General features: G+C 39.8%; 1 protein-coding gene across 1 annotated transcript; it reads right to left on the bottom strand.

The window, feature by feature from the left end:
- Nucleotides 1–11,752: 11,752 nt before the first annotated feature.
- On the bottom strand, nt 11,753–17,357 carry hdgfl3 (HDGF like 3). The gene is made up of 4 exons (XM_012860138.3): nt 16,964–17,357; nt 15,709–15,785; nt 13,480–13,618; nt 11,753–13,275 (listed from the first exon to the last, which is right to left on the bottom strand). The coding sequence occupies exons 1-4, from the start codon at nt 17,045–17,047 to the stop codon at nt 13,117–13,119; spliced, it is 459 nt and encodes a 152-aa protein (XP_012715592.2). The 5' UTR covers nt 17,048–17,357; the 3' UTR covers nt 11,753–13,116.
- Nucleotides 17,358–18,227: the final 870 nt, after the last annotated feature.

The raw sequence follows: 18,227 nt of genomic DNA, 5'->3' as shown, positions 1-18,227 counted from the left end.
AGCTTTTTTTTACTTCCGATATTGACGTACGGACTCTTTTTATATTGTATTATTGTTTTTTTTCCCTTTCAAAGCTTTTCTATTCCACTGACTTCCATGATCATGTTTGATTTTATGTGTCATGACGTTTATACTGTGATGTTGCATTATGTTGATCAATATGGTTTTATGATTAAGAATGGAAACTGACTGCTACGGAACCACACACCAAGACCTACAGTTCTTGCAATCTTTTTGCTTTGATATAAAGAGAAACAGGATCTGATTGGTATCACAGATCCTTAAATTAGTTGGTAATGATAAATTTCAGATTCAATATGGGGTCTACTTGCTCAGATTGGCCCAGAGCGGGATTCCCCTGACTGGGCTGCATCAGTCTTTACTGACTGATGCGAGGTGGCGTTTTCTGGTGGGGAACATCCCAGCCTGCCCTGTGATGCCCTCTACTGGTACTCTGGAATTTGTAAGGTATGAAAATGATGGATGTTTGTCCATGGAATGAAGAATGGAGGACCAAGTAGGAGGTTTTTCAGGGTGGAGGTAGAGTAGATGGATTTGACCTTGGTTGCTTACACTAGGTAAGCTAACAGTCTTAGCTTACCTAGTGTAATGTAAAATTAAAATAATGTGCGCTTAGGAACCTAAAACAGGCCTTGCTCAATTAGTTGAACCCTAAATTGTAGATAAAATGAGTGTGAATGCTGAATTATTAACTATTCATGCTGATTGGTGCTAAAATGTTTCCATTGATGTTTGTCTGGACCATTACTTTTCATTGTGCTGTGCCTTAGGGGCAGACCAACGGGGGGACATTTGGACTGTTTTTTTATGATGTGCCTTTGGGGCACACCAGCAGAAATGATGTGACCCCAGAGACTGGGCTGCACTATCGGTTGCCATGGAGATTGCAGATGGACAGACTCTGGAGGCCGGAAGCTGACGTGCTTAGATTGGACGGAATGACTAACTGCTCTTAGAGAGGGACAGCCTGAGAGCTGGCGTTCCACTGGTCCAGGTCTGGTTGATTATCTTTGGTGATGTGCCATTTACCACCAAATTGTGATGTGCCTAGGTTCCTAAGCGCACATTATTTTAATTATCTACAATATAGATACCAATCAGATCCTGTTTCTCTTTATATCAAAGCAAAAAGATTGCAAGAACTTTAGGTCTTGGTGTGTGGTTCCATAGCAGACAGTTTCCATTCTTAATCATAAAACCATATTGATCAATATTATGCAACATCACAGTATAAACGTCATGACACATAAAATCAAACATGATCATGGAAGTCAGCGGAATAGAAAAGCTTTGAAAGGGAAAAAAAACGTAATACGATATAAAAAGAGTCCGTATGTCAATAGCGGAAGTAAAAAAAGCCATCAGGCCATTCAGAGCAGGTGGTAGATGTGAATCTATTCGCGCATAAATGGTCAGCTCAGGGTTTGCAGGCAACTGTTCCTTCGTTGCAAAAAGAGAAAAAAAAATAATAGTTCTCTGGTTTGTTCCTGCCAACCTTCTTAAGTCCTGTCATGATGCAGCCTTCAGGCCCCAGGCTGCATCATGACATTACCCCCCCCCCCCTCAAGGTCGGCTTCCAGACGACCAATAATCCCCTTGCCTGGGCGGGTGGAGGGAGGTATCTGGATGGCGGGCAAAAACAAAACAAAAGCTGGAACCCATCGAGCGCAGGAACCTCTCGGGCACAGAAACCCGGGAGCGCAGGAACCAAGTGGATGCGGGGAAGGCGTCAGAACCCATAAGCGCAGGACCCTCTGTAAGCACAGAACCCTTGAGAGTGCCGGAACCAGATGAACCAGAGTCGAGCGTTGCAGCACAGCGACCCAGGTGAGACGAACCAAAGGCAGGGCATCGTGTACTACGATCCCGGCAAGACGAACCAGAGGTGAGGCGTCGCGAAACAGCGACCCAAGTGAGACGAACCAGAGGCGAAGGCACCCACGGAGATCTTGGGCCGAAGCGGAGCAAATCCAGAGTCCTGCCAGTTCCTGCACCAAGCTCTGTGTGTGACCGGGTTCATCCTTTGACCGGTTCGTTCTGTCATGATTTTGTCTTTGATGAACCCGGACACAGCACACACACACACACAGAGCTGGTTTCCAGAGTTTATTAAAGTAGCAGGAAGAGGATGATGAGAACCAGAGTCCATTTACCAGACAAGGTTGAAGGGGTACAGGAACTGGCAGACGGGAACAGATCGGAGCAGACAGGAACAGGAACAGGATCAGGAGACGAGCAGGATCAGGACAGGCATGATGTTCAGGAGACTGCAGACGAACCGGTGATCAGGGAGAGACTAAGGTGAGTATATATAGTGGGATGAGCAGGTGGAATGAGTCCAACATGATTGCAGCCTGCCAGGTGTTCCCAATCAGGGCTGCACTGGGGAAGGAGCCGGAAAATGTTCAGAATGCAGCCTTCAGGCTGCATCATGACAGTTGTTGTTTTAAATTGTTGTCTTTACCCTAGTCCTTTTATTAGATGTTATTTTGTTTTACCTTCTGTTAAAGTTCACTTTAAATAATGATGACAATGATGATGATTATGATCACAAGAAACTTTTGCATCATCACCCAGAAGCTGGAAAGAAAAGAGACAAAAACATTTTTTACACCTCACTTAGTAACTCAAGGAATTATTTTAAACTAAATAGTTTAGGCTGAAATATTAAACTGTTTATTGGTTGCTGTTTTTTCTTCAATCCCACCGCTATGTTTAGTAATTTCTGCCAAAAACTGCAGCATTTTCATTTAATCCATCTGAATGCTATATTTGCAAGCCCTACTCTGATGAGATGGAAAGAAACCTGTCTGTGATTGGCTGGTGAGGTGGACAGTTTTTGAAGTCATGAGAGCACAGACAGAATCCAGCGAGCGCACAGCTGGTATTGAGCGTGGAAGTAGCAGGTCACGGGCAGACACGGAACCGAGGGCGAGGATAGTGGGTTGAGAAGAGTTTATCAGTTTTTAGCACGTGGCAAACAGGTTTTGAGCGCGCGCGCGTTTCCGTAAAGCGCGTATCGAGGCTTGCTTCATTTAGGGGAGGAGCCGAAAACGATGACGTCCGAAGCCTCGCTGCCCGGCTGTACCACGTGACTGCTTCAGGAAGTGGCTCAGATTTTGCCAGATGACCGGTTCATTCAGAACCAGTCATGGCTGCACGCTGGATCATAAAAACAGTTCTGCTAACCAGATGCAGTTTAAAACGCCACTTGGTCTGTTTATAGGTTTAGTTTTTATTAATTCTGCATTTTTTAACTACATGCACCGTATTTCTGTGCCTCAGCGCTTGCTCCTCTCCCCCCTCCTTTCCCTCGGAGCAGGTGCTTTTATCACCGTTCACCATTCAAAACGTGAATCACTACGTTTAATGTCCTCACATCAGTAGCAACGTGTGCCAGTTAAAGCCAATAGGAGAGTTAGTAGCTGTGTTTCATGCTCTTTCATTTTTAACAACATAGAATCAGTGGCGCTTCGGTGGGCGTGCTGCTATGCGCTTTAATTTAGGTGCGCACTTTTAAGGGTCATTTTAAAGAACTTGTAACATCAGGGGCTTCATCTCAGATCTTTCAGTACCCCTGTTCCCTTTATAGGAGCCCTTTACAGTATTTAGTTGTGCATTTTCCCCGCAGCGCACCAACGGGGGTAAAATCCGCCCACCGCACCGCCGCACTGACGAGAGCAATAGAAATTTGTCTGGTCAGCGCGGCGACTGACTGAGAAACCTGTCGCTGTGAAAGGTGATGAGAATGTTATAAACTGTAACAGTCTAGAAGTGCATTGAGCTGAAAAGAGGAAGACATCAGCAGCTGGATCATGCATAAAGACGCAGCGGGAACCTCTGTGTGCTTCAATGTTGCTGCTGAGGGGAAAATGTTGACCATAATCCCCCCCCCCCCCCCCGCACCCAAAATGAGCATAATCTCACTCTTAACTTTTGATCAAAGTTGAGAGGTCTGATTATTACACACCATGCCATATCACATGACACTACTATTTTGGGAATAATTACACACAGAGAATACATTCAAACAATATTTTATTATAGACATATGTGTATACATAATATATGTAGACAAATGATTTCGTCCTACACCTTTTGTGAAGTCATTCCCAAGAGTCATAATAGACAAAAAAATCAATGCATCACACGTGTTAAGATACAGCTGGCTGTGATTATACACCTGGCCAGTAGGTGGTGTTATGTGCACATGAAGCTCAAAGAAAATAACCCTTTCTCGAACCAGTTGGCTCAAGTGGTTCAATGCTTCATGAGGCTTCATCTCACCATCACTACCGGCAACTCAGAAAACAAAAAGGGATTAAACAGGCTCTGCAACTCACAGACAGGAAAAGGTCGGATTAATAGGCAGACAGTCCAGGTGCAAACAGAATCTGAGGTCCAGCAGGCAGCTAAGGTCCAGAATCCAGTCGGGCAACAAACAGAAGCAGACAAGGGTCGGGCATGAGGATTGAAACATTCTGGCAAAGAAGTGACAGGGGGAGCAAGCTTAAATAGACAGGTGGACAGGTGAAACTTAGTGACTAATTAACTAGGACAGGTGGAGGTAATCATGGGAAGTGAAATGACTGACAGAGAGAACAGGCTGACAGGATAAGTTGAGGGGAAACAAAAACTAAACCAATCCAGAACCTAATACCACAAAGACCAAACCTAAGATAGAAACCCAAACTAAGACAGATATAAAACTATTAATTCAATTCAATTCAATTCAATTTTATTTATATAGCGCCAAATCATGAAACATGTCATCTCAAGGCACTTTACAAAGTCAAGTTCAATCATATTATACAGATTGGGTCAGATTATACAGATTGGTCAAAAATGTCCTATATAAGGAAACCAGTTGATTGCATCAAAGTCCCGACAAGCAGCATTCACTCCTGGGGAAGCGTAGAGCCACAGGAAGAGTCATCTGCATTGTACATGGCTTTGCTGCAATCCCTCATACTGAGCAAGCATGAAGCGACAGTGGGAAGAAAAACCACCCATTAGCGGGAAGGAAAAACCTCCGGCAGAACCGGGCTCAGTAAGAACGGTCATCTGCCTCGACCGACTGGGGTTACAGAAGACAGAAAAAAGACACAACAAGAGAAACAAAAAAGCACAGAAGCACACATTGATCTAGTAATCTGTTCTACATTAGATGGTAGTAGCGGGTGAGCCGTCTTCTCTGGATGATGTCACAGTTAACAGAACGCCAGACCAAGTGTACCTACTATGAAGAGAAAAGAGAGAGAACAGAAAGTTAAAGCAGAAATGACAACACATAATGCATAATTGAAGAACAGTAGAACTCAATAGAGTGAGAAAATTAGATCCTGATATACTCCAGTAGCCTAAGCCTATAGCAGTAAAACTAGAAAGGTAGCTGAGAGTAACATGAGCCACTAGTTATAATTTTTGTCAAAAAGAAAAGTTTTAAGCCTAGTCTTAAAAGTAGACAGGGTGTCTGCCTCACGGACCAAAATTGGGAGTTGGTTCCACAGGAGAGGAGCCTGATAGCTAAAGGATCTGCCTCCCATTCTACTTTTAGAGACTCTAGGAACCACCAGCAGACCTGCAGTCTGAGAGCGAAGTGCTCTGTTAGGAACATACGGGGTAATCAGAGCTCTGATATATGATGGAGTTTGATTATTAAGGGCTTTATACGTTAGAAGAAGAATTTTAAATTCTATTCTTGATTTAACAGGAAGCCAATGAAGGGAAGCTAAAATTGGAGAAATATGATCCCTCTTGTTGATTTTCATCAGAACTCTTGCTGCAGCATTTTGGATCAGCTGAGGGCTTTGAACTGCATTTTGTGGACTTCCTGATAGTAAAGAATTACAATAGTCCAGCCTTGAAGTAACAAATGCATGGACCAGTTTTTCAGCATCACTCCTGGACAGAATGTTTCTAATTTTGGCAATATTCCGGAGGTGAAAAAAGGAAACTCTGGAAACCTGTTTAATATGGGATTTAAATGACATGTCTTGGTCAAAAATAACACCAAGATTTTTTACTTTATTACCAGAGGCCAGGTTAATGCCACCCAGATTAAGTGATTGGTTAAGAAGTTTATTTTTTGAGGACTCTGGCCCAAAGATTACAACTTCGGTCTTGTCAGAATTTAGATGCAGGAAATTTAAAGTCATCCAGCTTTTGATGTCATCAAGACATGACTGCAGTCGAAGTAATTGATTGGATTCATCAGGATTTATGGATAAATATAGCTGAGTATCATCAGCATAACAGTGGAAATTAATCCCATGCTGTCTGATAATTTTGCCTATCGGAAGCATATATATAGTAAAGAGAATTGGTCCAAGGACTGAACCCTGTGGTACTCCACAGGTGACCCTAGAGTTTGAGGAAGATTTATTATTAACATGAACAAATTGGAATCTGTCTGACAGATAAGATTTAAACCAGCCTAATGCTTTCCCCTTAATCCCTACAGTATGTTCAAGTCTTTGTAGGAGAATATTGTGATCAACTGTATCAAACGCAGCACTGAGATCTAACAGGACAAGTATAGACACAAGTCCATTATCTGAGGCCATGAGAATATCATTAGTGACCTTCACCAGAGCTGTTTCAGTGCTATGATGAGCTCTGAAGCCTGACTGAAACTCCTCAAGTAGGTCATTACTTTGTAAATGTTCACAAAGTTGATTAGCAACTACTTTCTCAAGAATTTTAGATAAGAAAAGAAGATTAGATATAGGTCTGTAATTTACTAACTCATCTTGATCAAGAGAAGGTTTCTTAAGTAAAGGTTTAATAACAGCTACTTTCAAAACCTGTGGTACATATCCATTTACTAAGGATAGATTAATCATGTCTAAAATAGTGCCACTGATCAAAGGGAATATGTCCTTAAACAACTTGGTTGGGATTGGGTCTAACATACAGGTAGAAGGTTTAGATGAAGCTAAAATTTTAGATAGCTCAGAAAGCTCTACTGCTTCTAAACAGTTCAAACACTGCGCAGATTCTAAAGATTCCTCCAATGCTGCCTCACTTACTGAGGACGAGGTAATCATGTTTGGGAGGATGCCAATTATTTTATTTTTAATGGCATCAATTTTATTTATGAAGAATCCCATAAAATCATTACTACTAAGAGCTAAGGGAATGGATGGATCAACAGAGCTGTGGCTCTGGGTAAGTTTGGCAACTGTACTGAAGAGAAATCTAGGATTATTTTTATTCTCTTCAATTAATGATGATAAATATGCTGCTCTAACTCTGCGGAGGGTCTTGTTATACAACAATAGTCTGTCCCTCCAGATTAAGTAGGATTCCTCTTGGTGTGTAGAGCGCCATTTTCTCTCCAATTTCCTAACATTGTGCTTCAAGGAACGCAGCTCTGAATTAAACCAAGGAGCCAGCTTCCTGTGAATAATCACCTTCTTTTTCAAGGGAGCTACATTGTCTAATGCAGAACGCAATGAGGAAGTCACATTGTTAGCAAAGGTATCGATTTGTGAATGGGAAGAAACAGCAATGCTGCCATCTACAGGGCATTTCTGCAATACTGAGGATATTAAAAAGGGGACAGACTCTTTAAGTTTTGATACAGCATTATCCGATAAAAATCTACTATAATGGAACCCTCTTTTGGGGGTGGAGAACTCAGTTAGATTAAACTCAAATGTTATTAAAAAATGATCAGACAGGACAGGGTTGTGAGAGAATACTGTTAATTCTTCACAATCAATGCCATATGTCAGAACAAGGTCTAAAGTATGGAGCCGAGAGTGCGTCGGTTCATGCACATTTTGAGCAAAACCAATTGAATCTAGGATAGTTTTAAAGGCTACACTAAGGTTATCAGTGTCAACATGGATGTTAAAATCACCCACTATAATAACCTTATCAGTATTTAACACCAAATCAGATAAGAAATCTGACAACTCATCCAAAAACTGAGTGTAAGGGCCTGGTGGACGATACAAAACAACAAACAGAAGAGGTTTTATTGCTTTGCAGTTTGGATGAGGGAAACTGAGGGTTAAATGTTCAAAAGAACTGTAATTATTAGTTGGCCTGGAACTAATTAATAAATCAGACTGAAAGATAGTTGCCACTCCTCCTCCTCTTCCCACAGATCTGGGAATGTGGAAATTTGAATAACTGGAGGGGGTTGACTCATTTATTCTAACGTAGTCCTCTTGTAGCCAGGTTTCTGTGAGACAAAACAAATCAATCTGATTATCAGAAATCAATTCATTAACTAACAAAGTCTTCGGAGGGAGAGACCTTATATTTAATAGACCACATTTAATTCTTTTATTTTTTGGTTCAAAGTGATCCGTATGGATTTGTATTAGATTTTTATGATTTGTTCCTTTTAGATCAGTTTTTGATCTGTTAAGTTTTGGCCGTGGGAAAGACACCGTCTCAATAGGATAATGGGTGGGTAACAGTACAGAAGCTGCAGAGAGGTGTGTTAAACTACGGCTCTGCTTCCTGGTCTGGACCCTGGGTTGTCAGCATTTAGGAGAACTAATAAATCCGTCCAGATTTCTAGAAAGAAGAGCTGCACCCTCCAAAGTAGGATGGATGCCGTCTCTCCGGATCAGACCAGGTTTTCCCCAGAAAGTTCTCCAGTTATCAATGTAGCCCACGTCGTTTTCTGGACACCACCTAGACAACCAGCGGTTGAATGACGACATGCGGCTAAACATGTCATCACTGGTCAGATCAGGCAGGGGACCAGAGAAAATTACAGAGTCCGACATAGTTTTAGCAAACTCACACACCGAAGCAACACCAACTTTAGTGACCTCTGATCGGCGTGACCTGGTGTCATTACCGCCAGCGTGAATAACAATTTTGCGGTATTTACGCTTATCCTTAGCCAGTAGTTTTAGGTAGGATTCTATGTCACCCGTTCTGGCCTCTGGTAGGCATTTAACTATGGTCCCTGGTTTCTTTAGTGCCACATTTCTTATTATGGAGCTGCCAATAATTAAGGTCGGCTCCTCAGCGAGACTGTCGCTGAGAGGGGAAAATTTATTAGAAACGCAGACGGGTTGGTGGTGATCTGGGGTCTGTAATCTAGAGCTATGCTTCCTACGAACCGTCACCCAGCCAGCCTGCTTACCCGGCTGCTCGGGTGCTACTGCTTTAGGTTCGCTACGTGAAGTTACTCTATGCGGCTCCGCGCTAGCAAAAGAGCGGCTATCAGCCGGTTTTTCAACAGCACGGAGCCGGGTCTCCAATTCTGACAGAGACGGAGAAGCCATTATGAGGCTAACGCTAGGCTAAAGCTAAGCTAGCGCCCTATTATCACGCCAAAGAACAAACCGTGTGAAACACGAGGAGTTCCCAAACGTGATGAGCAGCCACAGACAATGTTTTAAAAGTGCTTATGTTTGGAAACAGATGTTACAGCAAAGAGGTTTAAAGATAAAAAGCGAGAGAGCCTGGAGCAAAGCTCCGTCGTTCACACAGCAACAACAGGAAGTGACACAATACGCCTTACCGCAAACAGGAAGTCCGCGAGCCAGAGGAGCTTGTCCCAAATGTCAATATTCTAAGTGTTGAGTCTAACACAGCATGTTTCTGACATGACATCACTGTAATATTCTTGCATGGCAGTGGTGAAGCTGGACTCTTTCCCTTTTCTTGTAGATTTCTCGACTTTTGGTTATTATTATTATTATTATTATTATTTAATTTTCTTATTTAGTTAATTTTATTATTCTATTCATTTTTGTGTTTGTCTGTTTTTTATTTACCAGTTTATTTTTATATTTTGCTCTTCTATTTCTATCATTATATTGATTTGGGGAAGGGTTGGGTTGTTTAATTTGATGTTTTTTTATTTGTATTTGCATAATATCTAAATTGATGATGAACAATCAACCAGAATGACGTTGGTCAGGTTATAGAAAGGGTACTGGCGCCCTCTTCCTGTTGCTCCATGACCAAAGGTTGTTTGTATAACAACAGTCTCAAAATGTTGATTATCTTTAATGTTTTATATCATTATTTTGGATGCTGTAGACATTTTAAATTTGTGCCAAATATGTATGTTAACTGAGTTTGTTTGTCTGTTTCTTAAAATGAAACTAACAAATAAAAATAATTGGTGTTGTTAACAGTTTTATATATAAATGCATTTTTTACAAACAATAATCTACAATCTGACTGTAACATTGGCCCATTGTTACACTAACATTAAGATAAATATTCATGGGTATTCAGTGGCATGTCCTTATTAATTTAACTCTGAATGTAAAAGTGAAACAGTACGGTTTCTGTGTCTGTTCTCAGACCAATAACCAGAACATTATTTAATATTTGGATGTTTAGAAACTTCAATAAAGTAGAGTCAATGGAAGAATCAGTCCATCAAAAGATTATTTATTTGACAGACTGAACTGCATTCATTAAACAAATGTAGATCATTTCGGTGTGGTCTTGCTCATTTTTCGTCTGTGCTCAAGTAGCTCTTTAGCTACTTGAGCACAGATTCTAGTCTACAAGTTCAAAATGTCAATAATTGTTTTGGATATACACTCTATCGTCCTCACTCATATTTTTGTGTTTTTCACCTGCTGCTCAACAGTTTGACCCAAAGTTGACTGACAAGGATTACTCAGGGACAAGTTGATGCCGTCTTCATCTATGACTGTTATCCTTTAAAAAAAATATTTATGCCATGTTGTCATTTCTAAGTTTGTGTTCACGCATTTTTTGGAAATATGGTAATAATTTTGAATGACATAATACCAATCGTTTGCCAATAATATTGTGTGTTTCACACCAGTACTAAATAAAGAAATGTGTAATGGTATGTTATGATGTAGACCTATCAGCAGAAACTCAATGAAAAACTAAACTTTTCAAATAGGCTTCACGGGGGATTTATAAAATCTCAATGTTTTAATGTCAAATATCCATGAATCAGTATTGATTCCTTAACTTTGATTCAATATAAAATCAACACAAATGCATATGTAGATTACCATTTAGATGATGCTTGAATGAATATTGATATAGTTTCAGTTATGATTGAAAATATGATGTTGATTCAACATGTAAGTCACTGACAGAGGTGTTACCATTACTACAGTTGTATAGTATGATGTTAATACTGAATAAAATATAGGATTGGCTGTCTCACCCCATAAATGTCCACTGTAAACTAACCATTTAGTACAATGCAAATATATTGTTTTGAACTGTTGAACTATAAACTGGACTCTGCACCACATTTCCACATTTGCTCGCTTGCACATTTGCATCACTGCATCTTTATCTAGTATTACAAATGCTGCCGAACTTTTAGTTTCTAAAGGCATTTTTGCACAAAGGCCTTTTTGCACCATCATTTCTGCACATACTATGGTTTAAATATTCTCCTGCACGCTGTTTCTTTCACCTGCATTGTTTACATTTACATTGTTTATTTTTTAATCACTGCTGCACTTTATACTGTAATTTACAAGCTGTATGCAACAAAATGATATTCTGTATGCACCCTGTACGTACAAAATGACAAATAAAGTTGTCTAAGTCTAAGTCATATTGAAGGTCCATATAGGTGCCATACTGAGCATCAACATGTTTCATGGAGCAGGAAATCTGATGTCTGGTTGCCTCTAAGTATTGGTGCAAATAGTCAAACTTCAGAGGCATATTATGAATAACCTTTTACTTGTTATTATTGGAATGCAAATTAACAACAGCTACAGGAATTGATGTACAGATGTAAGATAGCAAAACTGGACTTTATTGTGAGTGCATTACCCTCCTATAACAATTACCCTTGTGTGGTTGTCTGTATACAGTATTCAGTGTTTTCAGTTAATCAAAAAAGAAAAATACCAAAATAATCCTAAAAATACAATGTTCTTCTACGCTTTGTTCTTCTTCATAAGTTTTTGTTGGGGCGTTTGACAAATAACTTGGTGCACTACTGCCTGCAACCATAATCAAAATCACTTTGTTCGGGTAGCGCTATTTATCAGATTGTTTCGATTGTTTTTTTTTTACTGACAAGCCAGAACAAAGACAAGCTGAAAACTTTAGACTATTTGTAAAATGTAAGGAGTAGAAAGTACAGATAATTGCTTGAAAACGTAAGGAGAAGAAGCAAAACGTAGGGTAAAAAATAATCACTCCACTAAAGTATAAATAACAAAAAATTATACTTAAATAAGGTAACAAAGCATTTTTACTTAGTTACTTGACACCTCTGGTCACCGACCACTTTATGTATAATTAAAATGTCAGGCTTCAACGTGGATTCAATATTTCTGCCTATGTATAATTAAAATGTCAGGCTTCAACGTGGATTCAATATTTCTGCCTAACCATAATTCAACGTTGAAATAACATTGATTCATCAGATGTAGATGACGGTTCAATCAACATTGATATAGTATCAGTTATGGTTGAAAACTTAACGTTGATTGAACATGTAAGTCATCGTCCTCTTTACCTATAATTTAAATGTCAGGCTTCAACATTGATTCAATAGTTCTGCCCAACCACATTTCTACATTGATTCACTCATATTTTGCTATCTGGGATAGTAGCTGCTGGTCAACATTTGCAGAACACACAAGGAAACAACATGGAAGAGTTTGTGTAAAACCACAGTAAATCCCTCAAATGTTGAAATATATACAAAGTACATGAAACCCCTTCATTTTACTATGATTACAAGACCTTTAAGAGCATGCTTGAAATGGTAAAAGGAATGTACAATGAGAGGCCAAAACCAAACGCTAGAAATACAAATATAACAGGATTTATTCATTGCTGGACTAATGATTTCTGATATAGTATTTTGTTTTTGGTGGTTCTTTAAATTGTTTACACCATAAACTCCCCAAAGTCCCTCTTTGATGGGAAATTACAAATAAAATGTCTAGAAGTATTATAAACCACCCCTTCCCATACACAATCAAGGACATGGTAAAGGGTAGTTATTGCATCCAGGTATTCTAAATTACACTTTGAATTACGTGACAAAATAACACAAGCACTTAAAGTGTCTGGTCATACTTATAAAGTCTACTTTCTCAACTCGCTTCATTTCCAGCCTGCATCTTCTTGTCACATCATACCTTAGAAGAGGCTGTTTTTTTTTCGTTTAGATTCAGTCTTGTCTTCCTCCAACTGTTTCTTGTTATGTTCTTCCTCAGAGTAAGCATCATCCCCCTCGCTGCTGCCATCAACGGTGTTTCTTCCCTCTTCTTTTTCTGATGAATTCTGTTTTTGGATGGCCTGCACATCAGACATAGTCATATAAGACATATTTGTGCTTCTAACAAAAACACCGGAAGCACAAACAGGTCCTTCGAACAGGCCCTTTTTTGTGCCATGAAACTACTGCTTTAAACCCCCTTAACACCCCCACCCCACTGCACCCACCCCCACATTTTATAATCCGTGTGTCATTTCTTTAAACTGAAGATAATACAAACTGACCTGATAACCTGTGAACTTCACTCCAGGGTTGTTCTCAATCTCCCACAAGCCTTCATTGAAACCTTTTCTCTTGTTAGACTTGCCAAATTTGTCTTTATAGTCTTTGTAGGGAAGAAGATCCTTTGGACCTAAGAATGCACTATAGAGTAAAAAGAATGAATACCATCTGGCAAGCATGTTTTCACTCTATATGATTATACAGTTGTTTATTGAGTAAGTGTTATACAAGTGATCAGTTGTGTATTAAGCCAGCTTCACACTATGTTCTGTGTCCGCTCCATCATCCATTGCAAAATGTGCCATGCAGCAATCCACACTGGATGCATGTAGGATCCGTTGATCCATTCAGACACCCTCCCCTCTTATTTTGAAATGTTCCAGATCAGTTTGTTGCAATGTCGGTTTTCCTGTGTGTCTCATCTGGTTTTTAGAAATATATGCCTTTTATTTTGCCATCCGTCAAAAATAGACTTGATTTGTATTTCTGATGGTCGACGAGGAAGGCTGTCCCTTTTGCCAGGGGCACCATGGAGCCAGTGGGAATTACCACTTTGACTTGAATAGCTTCTATTTGTGATAGAGAGAAATGCAAGAATGTTAGGGTCTGTGTGAATGAGGGGTTTGGGTTGCAGAACAATGATCTTAACAGTGAATTTTAGGGCACAGAGGAGCTAAGCCCTGAGTGGCAGCTGTTCACATACACATACATGTGTGTTTTGGCATGCATGGCCAGCCCGCCTATGTAAACAAGAGACTGAAGAACAACATAGATGAATGTAGTGTGACATCATACCATAGTCGATCTGAAATATCATCTTTAGTTCTTCACATCGCTATCTTTTAGTTCTATCTAAATTGATTAAATTTTGCTTATTGCTCCTTAAAGTATTCATCTTGGTGCTTCTGGTCATTTTTTTCACAAAAATACTGACACTTCCCATGTCTGTTTTTAGTCAGATTTAAAGGTATAGTGGACGATGTTTTTTCTGCTTCGAGTTCTTGGGGGAACACTTTATCTATTGGTAGTCCCCACATCATTGTGACGCGCTCATGTAACACCAATGTGCATGCAGGTTTCATACTAGTTTTCTCTTGCTGGTTTTGGATGCGTAACTTGACTCTCACCAGATGGATGTCGTTCCACCAAGCTCCACACGGCTCCACACATCCATCTGGAATCACTGCCATTGGGAGGGATTTCAATACCACATAAAATGGACGAGCCAATCAGGATCGTCGGGCGGGATTTTCGTAGATGTGATGTATCAGAGAAGCGACTGTTTGGATTTAGACAACAATGGCGGCTCGCAGCAAGGAAGCAAGTGGTAACAATGATGCTGCTATTTCATCAGTGTTGTCCAATCTACCGAATATTAATTACTTGAAAGAAAAGCAGACAATGGATATGAAGGCTTTTGTTAGTGAAAACAATGTTTTTGCCCATCTCTCGGGTTTGGCAAGAGCTTGATCTTGCCCAACGTCAGCGTCACGGGTTAGTTTCGATGTGAGTGGTTGAAGTAGTACATCAGTAAAGATGATGGACAAGTGGTTTAGTGGTTTATCCAATCATATGCAAGGATTTTTGATAAGGCCCCTACTTCTGAAATACATCTCCAATGGAGCCATCTCAGATGGAACAAAATCCATCTGGCGAGACTTCTAGTGCTTCTAGTGTTTATGTATCTAGTTAGCTTCAGTTTCAACTACTCACTGTAGCTCAACTGCTCTCACCGTATACTTTTAAAATGGCTTAAGGTCAAAGGAAGCATGCTGTCTTACAAGTTTATGAGAAGAAAAGGAAGGCCCCAGAAAACAGAAATAAGGCCAGACTGTATTTGGGAGATTCTTTCACAGGATCCCCCTAAGGAGCAGAAGAACAGGTAAGATGGTCTTGCGTTTGTGCAGTTATTCAAAAGGAGACTTGGATGTGTCTTCCCTACATTTATGTAAAAATTGTCCACTCTACCTTTAAATCTTAAACATAGTCAAACCAAAAATGTATTAAATACACAGATCAATTTACAGTGAGTGAATAACAGCATAAACAAGACAAAAGAATATAATAAATCATGCAAACATGTAGTAGAGTAGAACGTCGTCACAGACATGAAAAAAGTTTCAGTCAGACTATAGATGTAACAACTAAATGTATATTATCCATAAAGTGCATTAAGTACACAAAGATGTAACAGCTTTGCTGTTTCAAAACAAGCGACTAAATTAGCATACGTTTCATGGGTTCCAAAGAAGAAGATCGGATATTTGTTGCCAGGAGGTTTGACAGCTCCTTCTGGAAGCTCATCAATCTGAATGAGGGGAAGAGAAAAACATTTTTGCTAAATGTAGATTAGCCTACACAAGTCAACATGCTGGAATGTGTGCATGCAAACGAATGTGTGCAATTTCATATTTATCTTGATTTTTATTCAAAACAGCTGTCTTTTCCAGATCAATCTAGAGCAGGTCGACACAGTTTTGGAAAAGAATCAAAAAAGTGTGGAATTTGTATTTACTGCTTACCAGGTCTGGGTAAGTTTGTAAAAAAAGAAACAGAGCATAGCTAAACAACAGAGTACCCAGACTTCATGCTCTCATGGTTATTCTAAAAGATACAACTCAGAATATCTTGAGAGAAAAAAAAAATCATCAAACGAGCACAAAACTGTTTATATAAATGTATAAAACATGGGCACAGTATGTAGTCCAGATACATCACTGGCAGACATAGCAACGGTTGTGTTTTTATCTACTTATTTATGTGTATAGCCAGTTTATGCCTTGCTATTTTACATTGTGTTTTTGGGTCTTTCATTAAGGTGTTCAGCACTAAAATTATTATTTTTTAAATGATTATTTTCAACAACTAAACTGGTTCAACAAAGTGTTTCTCTCCCGTTGCCAATTCTAATACAACCACAGTTGAAGCATCCGAACCTAAAGTGAAGAAGACTCCCATAGAAAAACTGGATGAGAGGACAGAGTTACTTGCTGTTCATCTGCAGACACCATGTATAATTGCTGAAATTAAATGTAATGATTAATCAGTCTATATTGGCTGTAAGGCTACATCTGATCCAGGTTTTAATGAAAAAAATTAAACAGATTTTGTAAGGTGCCTTATTTATTTTTAGAACCTCCAATTTAACCCAAACACCTTTCCAGCTCGTTTCTTGAAAAATCGAGAAATTCTCATCTCTACTAAATACTCGCGGGCAAAAAATGTCCGTTTTGCTCTCCAGCCGTAAATAACATGCCGGCAGACTGTGTGGCAGCAATAGCAGCACCTGCCCAGCAAAATAAAGCTCTTCCAGCTGAGAGCCGTGCCGTGCCGTCAGCAGCGGCAGCTCTGTGGCCGCCTTATAGTGCTCTTGTTCCGGCAGCAGCGGCAGCTCTGTGGCCGCCTCATAGTGCTCTTGTTCCGGCAGCAGCGGCAGCTCTGTGGCCGCCTCATAGTGCTCTTGTTCCGGCAGCAGCGCACACTCACCCTCGCTGGCCAGTGCGGGTATCCCTTCATCTTGGCGAAAACCAGATCCCCTGCCTTGTATTCCCGCGGTCTTGGTCGAACCATGTCGCTGTAAAAACACGGAGGTTTGGGCTTACTGGGAGATTCTGTTCACATCTAGCTGGGCCCTCAACGCTGGGCTAAAATTCAACCATCAATGTTTTTATATGAAGACTGCAGTTTACATGGAAATAAATAAATAAATAAATGCGGGAAACGGGACATATCACATAGCTTTTCTCATACGCACAAAGTGTAGTGTAAATGTAATTGAGAATGGCCTACATTGGAGTAGCCTACGGATCCAGTAAGAAATGCAAAATCTGTCATAATACATTTAAATTCCAGTTATTTTACTAATATAAAAATTTTGTTCTGACCCCTCCCCCCTATGCCTATATGTTTAAAATGTTTATATGGAATGTCTGCAATAACAAATCGTTCTTTCAGTTCTTTAAGATAATGAATTCCATCCCCTCTGACATTCTTAGATTGATCTGTTACATGTTCACATGTTTCTTGATGAAATTCACCCCTGCTGTGTCTCATGTGTGTGTATTTGACTCTTGTGTCCACAATGTGGCAGCCAAGGTTTTATTTTTCTGCACCAGGGGCGGGGTGGCCACCGGTGGGGGGGGGGTTGGGAGGCCGTAGGTTTCCCTACCCCATCAAATGCAGCAGCTTTGATCAGGGCCGCAGGTCCACCACTCATTTTCCTCATGTACTTCAGTTACAACGAACACCAAAACTTAATTCAAATGGAAGCATTTATTTAAAACACGTGACCTGACTGTGTATGACATGTGTTTCTGTCATATGATTTAGTCAGTCTCAGCGACTTATAATATAAATCAAAGTAATTTTTCCAATGGCAAAAATACTGTTTTAAAATACCTACATCTGTGAATGAAAAAAACTTCCCATCAGTATAAGACAATTTCCCAAATGTTCAAGAGCCTTATTTTCACTTTCTAAACTAAGTAAAATGATTGTGTCAGATAGTGGCCACAAAACAATGTTCTTACAGATTAACCAGCTTTGAAAATCTTTCCAAAATTTAAATATTGGTTCACAAAAAAGAAGAAATGTTTCAAACGCTCAATGTTTCTCATACAAAATACACAATATTCTGTATCTAACTCATACTTAGATGTCAGAAATTCTTTAGTTGGATATATTTCATTGCTAATTTTGAATTGCATCTCTTTAGCTTTTGGTGGCAGAGGGTAAGTTATGTAATTAGTTC

Source organism: Fundulus heteroclitus, unplaced genomic scaffold, assembly GCF_011125445.2.
Source record: "Fundulus heteroclitus isolate FHET01 unplaced genomic scaffold, MU-UCD_Fhet_4.1 scaffold_57, whole genome shotgun sequence".
NCBI lineage: Eukaryota > Metazoa > Chordata > Actinopteri > Cyprinodontiformes > Fundulidae > Fundulus > Fundulus heteroclitus.
This window is presented reverse-complemented; position numbering and strand designations above follow the sequence as displayed.

Coding starts and splice junctions, on each gene's coding strand:
- hdgfl3 (XM_012860138.3), bottom strand. CDS start 17,047: ATGGTTCGACCAAGACCGCGGGAATACAAGGCAGGGGATCTGGTTTTC. Junction 13,619..15,708: donor TTCTTTGGAACCCATGAAAC/GTATGCTAATTT, acceptor TTTACTCTATAG/TGCATTCTTAGGTCCAAAGG. Junction 13,276..13,479: donor TGAAGTTCACAGGTTATCAG/GTCAGTTTGTAT, acceptor TCTGATGTGCAG/GCCATCCAAAAACAGAATTC.